Below are 17,898 nucleotides of genomic sequence, written 5' to 3' on the forward strand. Positions count from 1 at the left end.
TTCATCCCCGGAGCGTATTGACTCCCCTGGCTCCGGTCGTCGTACCTGCGCTTCATCTTTTCCCCCGCCAGATGGAGTTGGCGGCGGGCGAAGGCATGGACTAGCTCCATGCCTTCCTCTAGGTGACGTGCGTACCCCTCCCTCGGCGGGTTAACCACTGTGTCTGGCACGGGACCGCATAGCAAGTCGGCGGGAGCCCGTAACTCCCGCCCATACATAAGCAACGCTGGACTGCATGCGGTGGCCCCGTGCTGGCTGGTTCGGTAGGCCATGAGCAAGTAAGGGAGATGTTCGTCCCAGTCATCCTGACGGGTGGTGGTGAACAGTGCCAGTTGTTGGATTAGAGTTCGATTGAATCTTTCCACCATCCCGTCAGATTGAGGTCTTAAAGGCGTTGTTCTGGTTTTCCGAATTGACAGGAGACTGCACACATCTTTTAGCAATTTGCTCTCAAAATTTCGTCCCTGGTCGGTGTGCAACTCCTGTGGAATCCCATGCCGGCACACAAATCCTTCCACGAAGGCCTGCGCTACCACCCCTGCTTCTTGGTTGGGGAGGGCGTAGGCCTCCGGCCACTTGGTGAAATAGTCCATTACAACGAGGATATACTTATTACCTTGGCGGGTGCGGGGCAGCGGTCCTAGAATATCCATAGCCACCCGCTCAAGGGGGGCCCCCACCTGATGTAATTGAAGGGGGGCCCTCATCCTCCGTGCTGGTCCCTTTTTGGCAGAACAGGCGTCGCATCTCCGACACCAGTCCTGTATGTCGCGCCCCATATTCACCCAATAGAACCTCCGGCGGACCCGAGATATTGTCTTTGTCCTGCCCAAATGGCCGCCGGAGCGGGTACCATGCACCTGTTGCAATATGACGTTCTTGAATTTGTCAGGGACTATCACCAGCCAGGAAGTTCGATCAGAGGGAACCTCCACCCACTTGCGATACAAGATGTTGCCTTTCAATTCCAGGGTCTGCCACTGAGCCCAATATGCCTTTGTTTGTGCCCCGAGGGGGGTGACCTCTTCCCCCTTTGGTCTTTGCCCCAATTTGACCCATTGGAACACCGGCCCCAGAACAGGATCCTCCTGCTGGGCCGTGCTCCAAGCCAACTCTCCAAATTCCTCGTCCGCGGTTAGTGGCAAAATTGGCCCTCTCACCCGGGTTGCCCGGACGACGAGAATCGGGGCGGAATCGCCCAATTGCTCCCTCTCCTCGTGTCTCGCACAAAATTTACAGTTTTCCCCCAGACAAGGACGCCGAGAGAGTGCGTCCGCATTACCATGGGCCTTCCCGGCCCTATGGGCCACATCAAAATCGTACTGCTGCAACTTTTCCAACCACCTTGCAATTTGGCCCTCCGGTTCCTTGAACCGAAGGAGCCATTGCAAGGAGGAATGGTCAGTTCTAACCAAAAATTTCCGCCCGTACAAGTACGGGTGGAAATGGTTCATGGCAGCCAGCATAGCCAATAACTCTTTGCGAGTGACGCAATAATTTCTCTCGGGCCTACTTAAGGCCCGACTATAATAACCAATCACTCTCTCCACGCCCTCCTGTGTCTGAGACAAAACTGCGCCCAATCCTTCCTGGCTCGCATCCGTGTCCAGGGTAAATGTCCCGTCACCAGTGGGGTAAGCTAGAAGGGGTGCGGATGTTAGACACCCCTTCAATTTTTGGAAGGCCTCGTGGCACTCCCGTGTCCAATTAAATCGCGTCCCCTTCTCCGTAAGCCGGTGGAGGGGACGGGCCAACTCCGCAAATTTCGCCACAAAGCGCCGGTAGTAGGAGCAGAGTCCCAAAAATCCCCGCACCTCTTTGATGGTACGTGGTGCGGGCCACTCCTCTACCGCTTTAATTTTGTCTGGGTCTGTTTTTACCCCCTCGCGGCCAATCACGTGACCTAGATAGGCCACCTCTCTTGCAAACAAAGTGCACTTACTCGGGTTCAGCTTCAACCCTGCCTGTCTGAGGCACCCGAACACCTGGTCCAAATTAGCTAGTGCCTGGGGGAACGTTTGGGCATGTACCAGGACGTCATCCAGGTACACCAGGCATGATTGCCATGGCATGCCGCCTAGTACATGCTCCATCAATCTCTCAAAGGTGGCGGGGGCGTTACACAAACCAAACGGCATCACAGTAAACTGATACAGTCCCTTACCTGTGGAAAATGCCGTTTTCTCCTTCCCTGCCCTATCCATCTCCACCTGCCAATACCCACTCTTGAGGTCCAAAGTTGTGAACCAATTTGAGCCCGCAACGGCATCGAGGGTGTCATCAATCCTTGGCAGGGGATATGAGTCCTTGAGTGTCACGTTGTTTAGCTGGCGATAGTCCACGCAGAACCGCGTGGTCCCATCCTTCTTTTTGACCAGCACAACAGGTGACATCCAAGGACTTCCCGAGGGCTCGATCACACCTGCGTCGAGCATTTTTGCAACCTGCTCGTCAGCTTCCGCCCTCTTGCTCCAAGGGAGCCGTCGGGCGGCCTGACGAATAGGCCGGGCCTCACCGGTGTGGATCTGATGTTTCACCAGGCCCGTACGTCCAATATCCTCGGTGGACAGGGAGAAGAGGTCCAAATGGGACCCAACCAGTTTGTGTAAGGCCTCCCTCTGGGTACCTCCCAACTCTACGCTACTACGATTTACCATCTCGCAAATGGGATCGGGCCAATTCCTACTTGTTATTGAAGGCTCCCCCCGGGGTCGGCTCGGCTGGACGTTCTCGCCCCTCACTGTCGCGACTTCCTCAACTGGGGTGCAGCCAGCTACCCTCGTGCCCCTTACTATAGTGCGTGGTTCTGTACTCACATTTACTACTCGGACGGCCACTACCGGTCCGTCCGTTTTTACAAGGGTGCGGCCCACGATTAAACCCGGTATGGACTGCGCTGCCACCGGTTCGACCAGGCCGCAGGACTCCTGCCATGTTGGGCGAGCTGCCCACCGGGCCGGCACTATCGCCTCGGCCCTTGGGGGGATGGTCACGGCCTCGGAAGCCTCCAGCTCCGCTCTCTCGGCCGTGCTCACTCCCCCTAACGGCAGCTCTTCTACTCCCACCTGCAGGATCCCCCGGCACAAGTCGATTTTACAACCGCTGGCAGTCAACAGGTCCAACCCTATTAAACATGGGTCGCACACCTCCGCCACCCAAACATCTATCTCCCTCCTTACCGACCCTAACTTGAGGGTCACAGAACCACGCCCTATGATCGGGGCCGTTACCCCGGTAGCAAGCTGCAAACTATAATTTTGCAGGCGCTGGATCTTATCCCAGCCACCTGCGCTCGAATCAAGGACCACAGGGCTGATGATCGTGGCGCTAGCTCCTGTGTCCACTACGGCGTCTACCCCCACGCCGGCAATTTTGCATCTAATTGTCAGGCTACCGGTTCCAATTTGGCCACAATAAATGACCTGTCGCGTCAATGAGGGCTCTCCTCCATCCTCTGCTGCCGAACACCGCCCTACGTGCCCGACACCTTCTAGTTTCCCGGGGTCTGGCGGGGGGGTGTCTGGGGTCGGCTAACCCGCTCCCCCCTGGGCGGAGTTGAGGACCTCAACTGCCGGGGATCATCCCGGCGCGCGTTTCGACAGTGCCGCGCCAGGTGACCCAGGCGGTTGCAGGTATAGCACCTCACCTGATAAGGTGCTTGCCTCCGGAATTCCAAATTCCCCCCCCTGTAGGTCCGAATTGGATTACCCGCTCGTGGTCCACCGCGGGCCACCTCCGTGGCCGCCTGCCATGGTCCAGGTCCCGCCAGGCGCTGGTCCACCAGCCTCCGGACCATGCCCGCCAGGTCAGGACCCACGTCGGGGGCGGGTCCCCTAAGGGGTCCGCCCTCCATCGGGGGTCCCACCTGGCGGACCGCCATTGCGAGACGCTCGCCCCCTCGGGCCAGGGGCCTCGCTGCTTCCCAACGGGCCGCAGCGTCAGCCGCCTGGCTCAGAGTCTGCGGGCGCCACATGGCGAGCTGTTGCCGGAGCTCAATATCCGGGAGGGCCTGGATAAAATGGTCCAGCGCCAGGCTTTCCCGGGAATCCGCTGCCATGCTAGCATGTGCGATCCCCACTGCGCGGCGAATGTCGTGGGCAAGTTCCCCGATGGCTTCCTGGGGCTTGCGTTTTCGCAGCGCGAGCTGAGCTTTAACAAGCTCGCTCTGCTGTTCTATGCCGAATCGATTAATTAGGGCGTCCCGGAGGGCTGGCAGGGTGAGAGCACCCGCTGGTAATGCCGTCAGCACCTCCGCCGCCGCGCCGCGCAATGCGGCCACCAGGTGTACTCCACCTTCGTCCTCACCCCAACCGTTGCCCTTACACACACAGTCGAACTGCGCCAGGTACGCGCGTAGATCACTCTTGCCGTCATACGGCGCGAGTGGGACCTTGTGGGACCACCTCGTATGTGAGTCGTTGCCCGCCTGCCGGACCCCGTGCGTCGCCCCTTGCGGGGTCAGCGCGGGGCCGAACCGGCCGGGCCCCCACAGTACACTACCCCCAAGGGGCTCTCGTGCCTCCCCGGTCCCTCCAACAACTACCCCTGTTGGTGTCGATGCATGGGTCACACCTCCGCAACCCGCTACCCATTCCATACCACCACCACCACAACCTTGCTCACCCACACCTCGCACCTCTCGTTCCATACCCTCCGGACCAGCCATACACCTCACTCTTGGCCTCTCACGAACATCCGGGTCTATCTCGACCCCCAAGCTTATTAAATCACCTGGCGCATCATACGCACGACCATATTGGTCACCACTTACACCGGGTCCTCTTTCTCTTCGCTTCTCCTCCATCACCTGCGAATCCCTCATCCGGTTAATGAGCACATCATCACGATCCGAACACAGACTCTGGACCAATTCTTTTACCTCCTCTTTTATCTCTTTCTTATCCTCTCTCCGTCGCTTTTTAATTTCGCTCACCCCTTCTTCCACTTCTTCTAATTTTTGCTTCATCTCCTTCATCTCTTCGTGCGCCCCTTTAAGTTCTTCCTCTAACTCCACTTTATTTTTTTCTATGTGCTCCCGCACCTCCCGCTCTTTAACCTCCATTACCTCTACCACCTTGTCCATTTTCCTCGTCAGGTCCTCATGTACCGTCTGACACTCTTTTTTAATTACCCCTACGTCCTTTTTCATCTCCTTCTGTGTCGATTTTAAACCCTCTATTACCGCTGTGTTCTTCTTTACCTGGTCCCCCAACTCCTTTTGTCCCACTGTCAGTTGTTCTACTCCCAGCGTCAACTCCTCTATACCACCTTGCAATTTTACAGTCCCCTTTCTCACCTCTTTCTCCATGCGCTCCTTACAGTGCCTCACCTCCTCGCGCACTCCTCCGACCTCCTCACTCACTCCTCTTCTGATCTCCTCTCCCATCACTTGCATCTCCTGCCCAGATGCCACCCTCATCTGCTCCATTTCCTCCCTGTGAGCATCCAGTTTGGTTTCTACCCCCATTCTGACCCCCTCTATCTGCTGCTCCATTTGTTTAACTTCCCTTTCCGCTTGGTCCCTCATGTCCCTCAATTTGCCTTCCATACTGTTTTCTAACCCCTCTAACCCATTTTTCACTCCCTCTATTTGATTCTCTTGAGCGGCCATTCTGTTTTCTACCCCCGTTAACCCATGTTTCACTCCCTCTATCTGATTCTCTTGAGCGGCCATTCTGTTTTCTACCCCCGTTAACCCATGTTTCACTCCCTCTATCTGATTCTCTTGAGCGGCCATTCTGTTTTCTACCCCCATTAACCCATTTCTCACCTCTTTTATCCCGTTGTCTAACCCCTCAAAATTATTGTCTACCCCCTCACTGGTACCCCTCGCTTCGTCCCTCATTACCCCCATTTGGTTTCCCATCCCTTTGAAATTATCGTCTGTTTTTACCATAAAGGCCATCATCTGTTTCATAAACAGGTTCCAATTCATTGGCATCTCGGGTTCGGCTACCGCGACCACGGCCGCGGCTAAATTTGGTGCCGCTACACCCACGTGCGCGACCACGCTATTTTGCGACCCTGCCGCCCTCACTGCTTCGCTCTCCTCGCGTCCCTCAATTTGGTCCTGGACCGACCCTGCTTCACTCTCCCCTACCGGACCCCAGCCGTCTTGATCCGCCATAGCGCGACTTGCAAAATTCGAGTTTCGTAAAACAAAACAAATTTCGGCCGCTCCAAATTTTGACCAAATTTTTTTTTTCCTCTATTCGTTTTTTTTTTTTCAAAATTTGGTCGGGCCTCGAATCTCACTCCCGACACCAATTGTTACAGACGTGGCTTGGATGTTATTTACCGAGCGGTTTTATGGTATGACCACGTCTGCACAAGTTACCCGATTGTGCCCGAACGTTGACGAGTCGCGCGATGCTGGCTCAATAAGGAAAAGAAGACACCCGGCTGGATTACAATAACACAATACGACACCAATGTTTCAGTTCTCAAGACCTCCGGAGGAGATTATATTCGTACGGAAAGGTCAGATTACAGGGGCTAGAGTTATAATCACAGAAAGACAGGCACTTAGACACACTCTTATATTAACCCCGGACAGACGACGGACAAACGGGACAAGGCTGACTCACACGGGGGTTGATGAAAAGGACAGCGGGTATCGATGGCTCAAGGTGCACTCTTGGCTCAAAGCAGGGTCCAGTACGGTCCGGTCCAAAGATGCGGGGAGGTATCGTCGCGCTGGGGGTGGCGGTGGCTTCCTCTGCTCTCCGTAGTTCAGGCGCATCTGACGTCACATCCGGCCCGGGGCCGCGTATATCCGGCGGGGAGTGACACGCCCTCGGCTCGTTAGCTCCGCCTCGTGGAATCGGCACGTTGCTTCTCATTGGGTGCGTGCGGGGGGGGTTACTGGCTCCGCCCCTGACGAGGAGCTGACAGCCAGCCCCTTCGGGGTAACCCCGTGGAGCGCATGGTCTGGAGCTAATCGAGCCGGTGTGAGGACGCATCCTCCCCCGCTCCGCCGCCATCTCCTCTGTTGTTGTTGTAATTGTTGTTGTAGTTGTTGTTATTGTTGTTGTTTGGGGAAGAAGATGGGAGGAGGTATGGGAAAGGTCCTAAACTCACTACTGATGCCATATAATCACATTCTGGTGCAACGAAGAGTCATAATTAATGGAGACGAGGCCTTAACTGACATAGAATAAGAATAACTAGGAAGATGTCCGAAAGTTGTCTACGTGTGGTGCGGTGGACCTGGGCACGACATTTAATGGGGGAATAAGGGGAAGGTCGGCTCTACTGATTGTTATTTACATGCAATGGGACTAGGGAATGGGGGATCGGGGAAAGTTGGGGAGTATTGGAGAAAATAGGGGAATATTTACAAGCGGATATGGAGGCCAAATTCCATATTCGCAACAATATATTTTGTTTGTCTGGTTGATTTGTTTGCGAAGTAAATGTCAGCTCTTTCACGAGCCTCGATTCAGTATACCAAAAAAAAGAAAGAAAAAAAAAAAAGTTGTCATTTATTTATTGCTGGTATTACAGTTCCCGATGTAAAGATAATCATGATTTGTACTACTAATCACTTCAAATATGTCATCCAATGGCTTTCAAAATGGACTCTGAGAGATCTCCGCGAATACAACAAGCTTCGTGTTCCCATCTGAGAATATGCCTGCTTAATTTATGAGATTATTGACAAGTTCAAATCCCATATACTATGTTCATTTGTCCATTGTCTACGAATGTCTTTGCCCTGCATATGATTTGTGTACGAGCTCCACCACAAGTCTAAGATGACCGTTTAAAACTGGATGTGTGCAAGTTAAGCTTGGCCCGTGATCCGATGATGGCTATTTTTTTGGACCGCCATATGACCTTGAGCTTAAACATTTCGGGATAGAGTGTAAATTAAGAAAATGTGTCCCAATCTACAATCCACCAATACAACTCAATATCATAGAAATGGGAGGAAGGTTATTGAAGTTGTGTTTAGTCAAGTTGTTTTTGTCAATTAGGTCACAATCTGAAAAAGGAAGATCCAGGACACCGATCAAATATCAGGAGCACAACTTCAGTGCAGGTACACGATTGGGATGCAAGAACATCTTGAAAGGCCAAGCGGTCTTTGAGGATTTGCAGAAATTTGCTAAATTGAGTGATGACAAAAATCCTTGTTATTTTATTCAGACCGCCATTTGACCTTGACCTTTAACCCAGAGTTGTATGATGTAAATGAAGCGTAAATGCAGGTTACTCGAGGTTATGTAGAGAGGGCAATTTCGTTCCAACCAGACAGACCTTGGTCAAGTTTGGTGAAAAGAAAATGATAAAATGTCTTTAATTGGGTCAAGACCTTAAAAATGGGTCAAGGTCAAAAAAAATGTAATCCCCGCGCAAACTTTTTATTCGCATTATTGATGCAAAAATTCATTCCGAATGTCCCAGCCGGCTCTGAGGTGCAGCTTGGACATTTCGGAAACTGGGAGCGCAGGAAGAAAGGAAGAAAAAAAATAACCCGAAAAAAAATCATTCAATATCTCAACTTAACTCCAGCGTGTCCCTTAAATCGGTATTTATTTATTGAATACAGCCAGCATACAATCCTCCGGAACCTCTTCGTCTCTGACTTCCAGCGACGTCCGCACCTCCTCTTCCGTAATCTCCACCAACTCTACTTTCCCATCCACATAGCTCAGTAGCTCCAGTTCACCATTGCTTCCTTCCCAGTTCAACAGCTCCTTGAAATATCTTTCCAACACCTTCAATAATGCACCCCTCTGCACCGCCATCACGCCCCCCCCCCCCCCCAACCATGTCCTCGCTGTCTGCATCCATGACGAGCCAATTTATAGATTATCCTCCTACCACCATCCTCTTCCAACTTCTTGTACACCTCCTCTTCCATATCATTCCTCACCTTATCCACAGCTCTCCTTGCTGCTTTCTTTCGTCTTCTTCCCGTACAGGTGCAGCAACCCCGCATCCGGCTGCCCCTCTCGATCCTTGATCTTCTCTGCCCTCGTCCAAACCTCCTTCTTTTCACCAATTGCCTTTGATACTTCCTCCGTCCACCATACCTGATTTATATCCCTCGACGATGCACCCTTTCTGGACATCCTTCCACACATCACTCCTGCAATTCCCTGAAACACCTCTCCATACTTCTTCCACTCCTTCTCCAAACCTTCCGCTTCTTCGCTATGTTGCTCATACCTGGCCCTCACCCTCTCCTTGTACTCTACGGCGACATTTCCCCCTTCACTTTCCTCACCTAATAACCTTTCGACCCTTGCTCTTAACCTCCCTCCTTTTCTTCATCCTCACCACGAACACCACAGGCATGTTCTGGGAGGTAACATGCTCTCCTGCCACTTCCTTGCAATCCCCAACCCTCCACAGCTGTCGCTTCCTTACCACCACCAAATCCAGTTCTGTTCTGTGCTGTCCACTCCGATAGGTAACCTTATGGCTTCCCCGCTTTTGAAAGAACTAGGGCATGCCCGTACTATATCTATATCTAAAATTATATCCCCCCCCTCTATTTACATGAAATGGTTTGGTCCAAAGCGAACGGCTTGCGAGTGGTGACAATCCCCCCCCTCTATTTACATGCAATGGTTTGGTCCAAAGCGAACGGCTTCCGGAGTTTGGTAAAGAAATCGCCATCGCGTGCACAAACGCGCAGGAAAGCGAATGAATCGCAAATTCGTTTTTATTAGTTGTAAAACATAGTTTAACGCCAACATAGTTTGCAAACGTGAAATAAATGAATACGCTCTCAAATGTGCCATCCGAGGCAGAGTGTGTCCGCCACGTTCGGCACACGCGATCGTTCGCTGCTCTCTGATTGGTTGAATCGTTTTTTGGACATAGCTCGGTAAGTAATTGTCCGATTAATATGAAACCTTGAAAAGGCACATCCTCGGGTCCCCAGCAATATACCTGGCAAGTTAAAAGTATATCGGACCCGTGGTTGTCGAGAAACAGCGGTCACAGACAAACAAACGTACAGACGTACAGACAGAGATTACTGGAATTATAGATAGATGAACCAGCTATAGTATGATCAATTTGGGACACTCAGGTCATCAATCAGCAGTGCTCCCCTGTTGACCTGCTGGACCTACTACCGCAGCCTGTTATCCTAACCATGTGCACTCTCGCACACACATCGCTCCTTCTCCACTCATTCCTCCCCTCCCCCCTCCCCACCCCTCTCCTCCACACTCGACCACTATCAACCACCCTCGAGGCACTCATCCCTACCTGCACCCCACCCACTCCCTTCCTCCCTCCATGTTCTCTTTCTCCCCTCATCCCAAAGTAATAAAAAATGATAGCGACTACAGACCACACCAAGTTGATTATCACGGAACTGACGGAAGTACTGTAAGGTAAACAGGGAATCGGGTTTTGACGGATATTGCTTGGTAAGGCCACATATCATCATGTAAGCAAAGATGAGTCCTGCACGTATGGCTGTGAATATGCAAGTTGCCATGACAAGATCAGCATCGTACATGTTAGGCTTTACTTCACCGTTTCATCACAGAGAATTTCCAGGATGCGTTTCATAGTCCTTGGCGACACTAATGTAGAACTTGAGGCCATTTCCTCGTGAGCCACTTCATCCTTGCTTGTCTTGAAACCCGAGCTGGGATCCTCAGTCTGCCCCGGGGCTTCACTCATGGTGGACCTTTCTCTCGGCAAATCTTATAGAGTGTGGAGGTGGAACGTGAACAATGAGTATGAGTGCACTGTCAATGACTTTCAAATAGTGGCAACACCACAACATTCCAAAAAAACGCATACATGTGTGCTTGTATGTACAATATACGTATACACTATATATATATATATATATCAACCCCCATGCTCTTCCAGCCAAAGAAACCTGCATAAAGCAACCAAGAAAAGCCCTTTGCTCTTTAAAACTCTACCCAGGTTCCTCTACAAGTACAGGCAATCACAAGTAGCACGTGCACGAGAATCCCAACGCGACACACCCCACTCAGCCAGACTGGTTTCATCACTTGTTGGCGAGCCATCAGCAACAGCGTAGACAGAAATGTGCACCACCGAGGCTCCCAAGCATGTACCACATGCAATGTCAGCAGCATTGAACATGTAAATAACAAGACCCAATCACGTCTCTCCATCGTCTTAAATGTCCATGCATTTCGTGTAAAAGTACACTGATATTTTATTGTGTGTTTGTCCTTCATGTGATTTTTGTACAAGCTCTTTGATGAGCCTTGGAATCAAGTTTTTTATAATTACATGTTTACTACCCTTAGTTTTGAACTGGTGTGAACTTGAAATGAGGTGAGGTGTAAATGTGTATTGGCAGTGTGAAATAAAGTCAGGGTGATTGTCCAAAACATCCATTTTATATTTCTAAGTGTTTTGTCCATGCCAACGTTCTGCCCTAACTACTGCCGGGAAGGCAATGGAAAACCACCCAGGATAACACTTGCCAACAAACCGCTTCGGCAGCACTGACACTCTGCAACAGAGTATGGCAAATCAAAATCACTATATACATATACAGTATATATATATTGACCTGTCCATGCCCGATGAAGACCGGCCTCAGATGAATAGCTGAAACGAGCTTTAACTCCGAGGCATATTTTGAACCTTGGTGGGATTGACACGCGCGGGGTGGACGGTGGCGAAGGCTTACCTGTACGGACGGCCGATAGTCGGTTACTAACCCACAGGACGAAGAAACGAGACAGGACAGAAAAAGTAAGATTCTACAAATATAAATTTATTTACAGTAATGTAAAAGACAACGATAGGTGAGGTAAGCTAAAATTCCTAAATGATGGACCCTCCACTCTGATGCAAAATACAGACAGGGGAAAAGATAATGAAAATAAAATGATTTGGTAATCGGCCAGCACTCAGCTCTGCGTCCCCCATTGGCTGGTAAGGCTTGCTGGTCGTTTGTCGCCTCCAAACCACCGCGCGGGAAGCGCACAAAATGGCGCGGAGTCACTCTCCTCGATGTGAGGTCCTTCTCGCGATGCCGACTTCCCCGAACCTCTCTTGTTCAGTCTCTTTCCACAAGCGCACATGAGCCAAAGATGCACCACCACCCATGACCAAGCCAGAACAAAAAGGAAATGCGACCGCCTCCAACAACTGCCAGCACAAAGAGAAGCGAAATGCGGCTGCCTCCAACAAACGCCAGGACAAAGAGACCAAGATGGTGAGACAGCTTCTCTTTCCTTCAGCTCTCGAATGTTCGACAGCTGACGTCACACTCTGTCCAATCAACGAGTACTATTCCATTATCCATCACTCCGACCAATCACGAAGGCCGGGGCATGGCCTCCCCATCATGAGTCGTCGGGAGGCGGAGTCTAGTCGTCATTCTGGAATGTTCAGAAGACGTCGTTCCCTTGAGGATCGGCAAAATCTGTTTCTGTCGGCTCTGGTGGCGCTGTGAGTGAACAAATCCATTTGTTATAGTTGTTTTAATGAGCTCTCAATTTCCTAGCTGGCCGAATGTAATGAAACCGAAGGGAAGACCACATGAGGCAAACTACGTACAGGGGAAGTTAACCTTACAGACCCTATAATGAATTTGCACAAAGCCACCCTCCTTATGTCGACATTCAAACGCTCTTACCTGGACAGACGGCCTAGTTATGTACATCGAGATGGGTTCTTCTTCTTCTTCGGGACACTCAGAGAATGCTGATTTACACGTTCTGAACGAGCTTACACTCCGAGGCATTCAGTCGAAAATGACGGTGTTCGTTACACGCGGGGGAAAGGAGAATGACAAACATACCTTCACGGGTCCCACCGGACGTCCTCGAACCTGCGACAATTAATTCAAACCGACACTTAATTCAAACCGACACGGATTTAAAATGTACAAAAATACCGGCTTTATTGAAGAAATGCCGGTAACAAAGAATGCACGATAAAATATGATTCATAAATGGGACGTCCCCACACAGACTCGTATACAGAAAAAGGGAAAAATAAAGGTGAAAATAAAGCATGTGTGTTTGTATGTACTTAGCTCTGAGCGTCTTCTGAACCCCCTCGGGAATCGTCAAAACCCCCGCGTCCTTGGCGGGAACAGCACAGGCTGCTGTGCACAGTTCACTCGTGGGAAACGCAGGCCTCGGTCCGCAGTTCACTCCTCCTCACGATCGTCGAAACCTCCAATGTCCCTAGCGCGAGAGCGCTATGAACTGTCACTGCACGGGACCAATGTTCCAACGCAAGAGGAGGGAAAATGTCGGAACACGACCGTTCGTTGAGACTGTCCCACCGCAAGAGAGCTTATCGGCGACCGTTCACCTCCAGTTCCCGAAACTGAGAGAAAGCCAAGAGAGAAAATGTCGGCCCTCCAACGTCTTTGTACTCAAGGCTCTGACGTCATCCGACGCCGCCCGTGCCTGCTCCTATCAGCCAGTCCCTCTCTTCGTTGCTCGACAATCCTAACCAATCACCGCTCTTCGGGGTGTGGTCCCACGCCCCTCCTGTGCCTTTTGTGATCAGCCGTCGGTGGTATCATCGTTGGTGTCATCGTTGGTGCTCAAAGTCCTGTTTCCGGTTAATGCACTATTGCCTGGCTTTGTGTGTGTGCTGCATTGTCATAAAGAACAGAGGAAAAATAACAGAGGCAGTTACATACAGGGGATTCATTACCCATAATCCCTAACTAATTAATATAACCTCACCCAGCTCATGGGGACACTTATACATTTATACGACATACGGTCTACCGGATCCCTACTTATGATACATGGGGTTTCTTCTTCTTCAAGACAGTCGGAGCACACTTCCTATACAATTATATATGGCTCTAAGGTAATCATTGTCTACCCCCCACAAACGTAACAATATATATATATATTCTGTACATTTACATAGTGCACTGTTTCATTGCTCTCCATTACATGTTCTATACTGTACGAACCATATATGCCTGACTGTGCCACTTATCATTGTGATATTCCCTTTTGGCTTTACTATGCTGGGACTCATCTTGTGAGGCTATGTGCTTCTCACCTGTTGTGAGAATTCTGTGCACTAGGCTGGTGGCCGAGCATGGCACAACAAATTTCCCAAATGGTCCGCGATTCTCTAAGCAAGAGGTTTGCAGATCAACCCAGGGCAGGCCGAGCACCCACTCATTGAGGAGATGACAGACCCTCAAAGTTGAATGAGCCATACTCTGGCACTCTTCCTCCGCTGTGAGCCATGCCTGGAAGTAATTCTCCGAGTCGACTATGGCAAAGTGCCTGCCAAGCGAAATAGTTGGGAATCATAACGGAACCTGTATCAATGACTCAAAACATCATCCATCAAATCGGGAAGTCGTTAGACATCCTATGTAGGGATGGCACATCATGAAGTCGCTAGGCTTCTCAGGAAGTCCCTAGATGTCCTACGTTGGGATGTAATGGATAACCCATAGGTTTAACACAACACAAATTCCAAAACAAGTCGACCAAGATACAAACTTAACAACCTATAAAGCATCTACCAGTCATCTGTGGAGGATTTTACATCAAATAACACTCATTCAACTGTTGGAACAGCATCGCTGAGCTACAAAACTGACCCAATCTAAATAGGCCGATTGTAATTCTTCTTATTCTCCTTCTTTTCAGAAAGCCTCAATCAAAACTGGTTTAAGCAAAGGACTTGGTTTAAATATGAATGTACTACATTTTATAGTCCATGACTCGGAGATTTTCATAACTTGATTCAGACCATCAAACCTTTTGGCCTATATGATGGAGGTCATACTGAAAGTGCAGTGTGCTTGAACACATGCATGTGAAGCAAGTGTAGAAATTTCACAATTTCATTTTTCGAGCACAAGTTACACACTACACTCGAGATAAACAAATCAACACTTCTTAAAGTCAAGTGTTAGAATTATACGTGGTACTAAATGTGAGAATGGTCGTGGACTTCCTGTGTATGAATGGAGCAGACACCACATACTGCTGCCCATTATATAATTGCAACACAACTTAATGCAAAGTGTTTGCACACATAATCGAAAATAATAATTCATCGTTCAATCAAAAGTAAAACTCTCTAGCATGTTATAAATTATCTACACGTTAATAATTATCAACATATAAATTATCAAGTGAAACCATGCCGACATCTTTCTTTGAATAATGTTTTTTCCCTGTCCATCCCTGTATCCATTTGCAATGATGGTGTATGTTGATTGTGTCCATGTATGAATTTAACCAGTGAAGTGTTAAACCATTAACTAACACACACACACACACACACACACACACGCACACACACACACACGATGGTGGTGAGGGTGCGGCAGCATATTGGGCCGCCTCTGTCTCGCCTGGAATGGAAACTACCGAGGGCCACGTCAAATACATCAGTTTTGAAGGCAGTGAAGACCGAGCTGGAACTGGCGGCTTCGATGGGACGACATGCGCACGAGGCTCCTGCTATCACGTCATTCGGCATGATTTTGTGACGCGGCCAGGCCCTGCGGCTTGGTGGGACTTGTGGCCCCTGTGCTTCTGGGAGAGAAGCTTTTGTGATCTCCCTTTTGCAAAGTTGCATCTGGTGAGGACGAAAGCGACCAGGTTTTGTGGGATCTAGGACCAAATACAATGGCTTCAATGTGAGTGGGAACCGAGCCTGGGCGGCAGCTTTGATGGGGCAAAGGGCCACGCACGTGGTACCCAGAGTTGAGCCGATCGATATGCGTATGGGATGCAGACAGGTGCAGCACGGATAAGGAGACAGCTTGGTCCATGGTGAGTCATAGCTCCTTGCTGTGGTTAAGTTGGATGCTCCAATACCGGGGAAGGCTCTGTTGGCCGCAGCACGGGTAAGGAGACAGCTTGGTCCATGAGTCGTGGTTCCTTGCTGTGGTAATTGGTGGTGGTGGCCCGTGCACACACACACACACACACTAACTAAATTGAGAGAGACATATGTACAGTGCCCTGCATAAGTTTTGGAAAAGTGAAGTCAAATTTGTTATTATTGCTGCCTACTCAAGAAATTTGGATTTTTATTTATTTTTATTTTGTATACAAGATCGAGGCTCGTGAAAGAGCGAACATTCATCACACAAAAAGTCAAACCGACACACAAAACACAAAATAAGGGGAGCGGTAGACAAGATGGGGAGAGAGGGCGAAGGACGGACACAAGCACAACATTTGAGAGCAAGGACATCGAGAGAAATGTGGGAGGGAGAGGGCTTGGGGGGGAGGTGGGAGAGGTATAAAACATATGAACACTGCAAGGACTTCCAGGAAAGAAGTTGTTATTTCAAAAAAGTGTATCTGGGGTGAAAATTAGCGGGGGTAGAAAAGATCAAGGTTTTGGATGGGGAAGATAAGAGATGGTGGTGAATAGCCGTTTTAAAGACCTGGAGAGAGGGGTGGGATTGAAGGGAGTGGGGGAGTTTGTTCCAGAAGCGGGAGAAAAGGGGAATGAAAGAGTGAAGGTGAGCAGAGAGCCTAGATTTAGGCAGTTTAACCATAAGAGGGTTGCAGGCAGATCTTGTGCGACCTGTAGGAATATTAGGGGGACAGAGCACAGAGAGAGCTGGGGGAGCAAGGCCGGAGAGGAGTCGGTAGAAGACGGAAAGACCACCAACCTGCCTGCGGTGAGTGAGTGAAAGGCCCTCGGAGTTAGCTTCATCGCAGGAGATTCCAATGATTCTGAAAGCTTTGGTTTCAACAGCGTGAAGCCGAGCTAGGTGTGAGGCAGGAGCACCGGCCCAGAGGGGAGAACAGTATTCCATTGAGCTGCGGATGAAAGCTTTGTATGTGGTGAGGAGCTCAAGTGTGCCAAGGAAGGACTTCGCACGATGGAGGATGCCCAGACGGCGACTGGCTTTGGAAGCTAGCTTTTATTACGTGTTTTATGGCTGTGAGGTGTTTTTAATTTCATGTTGGTGAGGTGTTTTTATTACGTGTTTTATGGCTGTGAGGTGTTTTTAATTTAGTGGTGGTGAGGTGTTTTTAATTTCGTGGTGGTGAGGTGTTTTTATTACGTGTTTTATGGCTGTGAGGTGTTTTTAATTTCGTGGTGGTGAGGTGTTTTTAATTTCATGGTGGTGAGGTGTTTTTATTACGTGTTTTATGGCTGTGAGGTGTTTTTAATTTAGTGGTGGTGAGGTGTTTTTAATTTCGTGGTGGTGAGGTGTTTTTATTACGTGTTTTATGGCTGTGAGGTGTTTTTAATTTAGTGGTGGTGAGGTGTTTTAATTTCGTGGTGGTGAGGTGTTTTTATTACGTGTTTTATGGCTGTGAGGTGTTTTTAATTTAGTGGTGGTGAGGTGTTTTTAATTTCGTGGTGGTGAGGTGTTTTTAATTCCGTGGTGGTGAGGTGTTTTTATTACGTGTTTTATGGCTGTGAGGTGTTTTTAATTTCGTGGTGGTGAGGTCTTTTTATTACATGTTTTATGGCTGTGAGGTGTTTTTAATTTCGTGTTTCGTGGCTGTGGTGTTTTTAATTAGATATTTTGTGGCTGTGAAGTGTTTTTAATTACATATTTTGTGGCTGTGAAGTGTTTTTAATTTCGTGTTTCGTGGCTGTGAAGTGTTTTTAATTAGATATTTTGTGGCTGTGAGGTGTTTTTAATTTCGTGTTTCGTGGCTGTGAAGTGTTTTTAATTGCACATTTTATGGCTGTGAGGTGTTTTTAATTTCGTGTTTTGTGGCTGTGAGGTGTTTTTAACTTCATGTTTCGTGGCTGTGAGGTGTTTTTAATTACATATTTTGTGGCTGTGAGGTGTTTTTAATTACATATTTCGTGGCTGTGAGGTGTTTTTAATTAGATATTTTGTGGCTGTGAGGTGTTTTTAATTTCGTGGTGGTGAGGTGTTTTTAATTTCATGGTGGTGAGGTGTTTTTATTATGTGTTTTATGGCTGTGAGGTGTTTTTAATTTC

The 17,898-nt window shown here is 49.3% G+C and overlaps 1 protein-coding gene across 2 annotated transcripts in view; it reads right to left on the bottom strand.

Moving 5' to 3' along the window:
- Positions 1 to 14,284, bottom strand: part of LOC137417209 (dynein regulatory complex protein 1) — a 28,880-nt gene extending 14,596 nt beyond the window's left edge. The window contains exons 1-2 of one of the 2 annotated variants that reach the window (XM_068103025.2): positions 14,005 to 14,284; positions 10,504 to 10,676 (exon numbers count right to left, since the gene is read on the bottom strand). In XM_068103025.2, coding sequence (XP_067959126.2) covers positions 10,504 to 10,676; positions 14,005 to 14,167 — 336 coding nt within the window. In that variant the 5' untranslated portion in view covers positions 14,168 to 14,284. The remainder of the gene's footprint in view (positions 1 to 10,503; positions 10,677 to 14,004) is intronic. The other variant, XM_068103026.2, reaches the window with a different exon arrangement.
- Between the last annotated feature and the right edge of the window lie 3,614 nt (positions 14,285 to 17,898).

Source organism: Myxine glutinosa, chromosome 9 (assembly GCF_964187855.1).
Source record: "Myxine glutinosa chromosome 9, kmMyxGlut1.1, whole genome shotgun sequence".
In the NCBI taxonomy this organism is placed as follows: Eukaryota; Metazoa; Chordata; class Myxini; order Myxiniformes; family Myxinidae; genus Myxine; species Myxine glutinosa.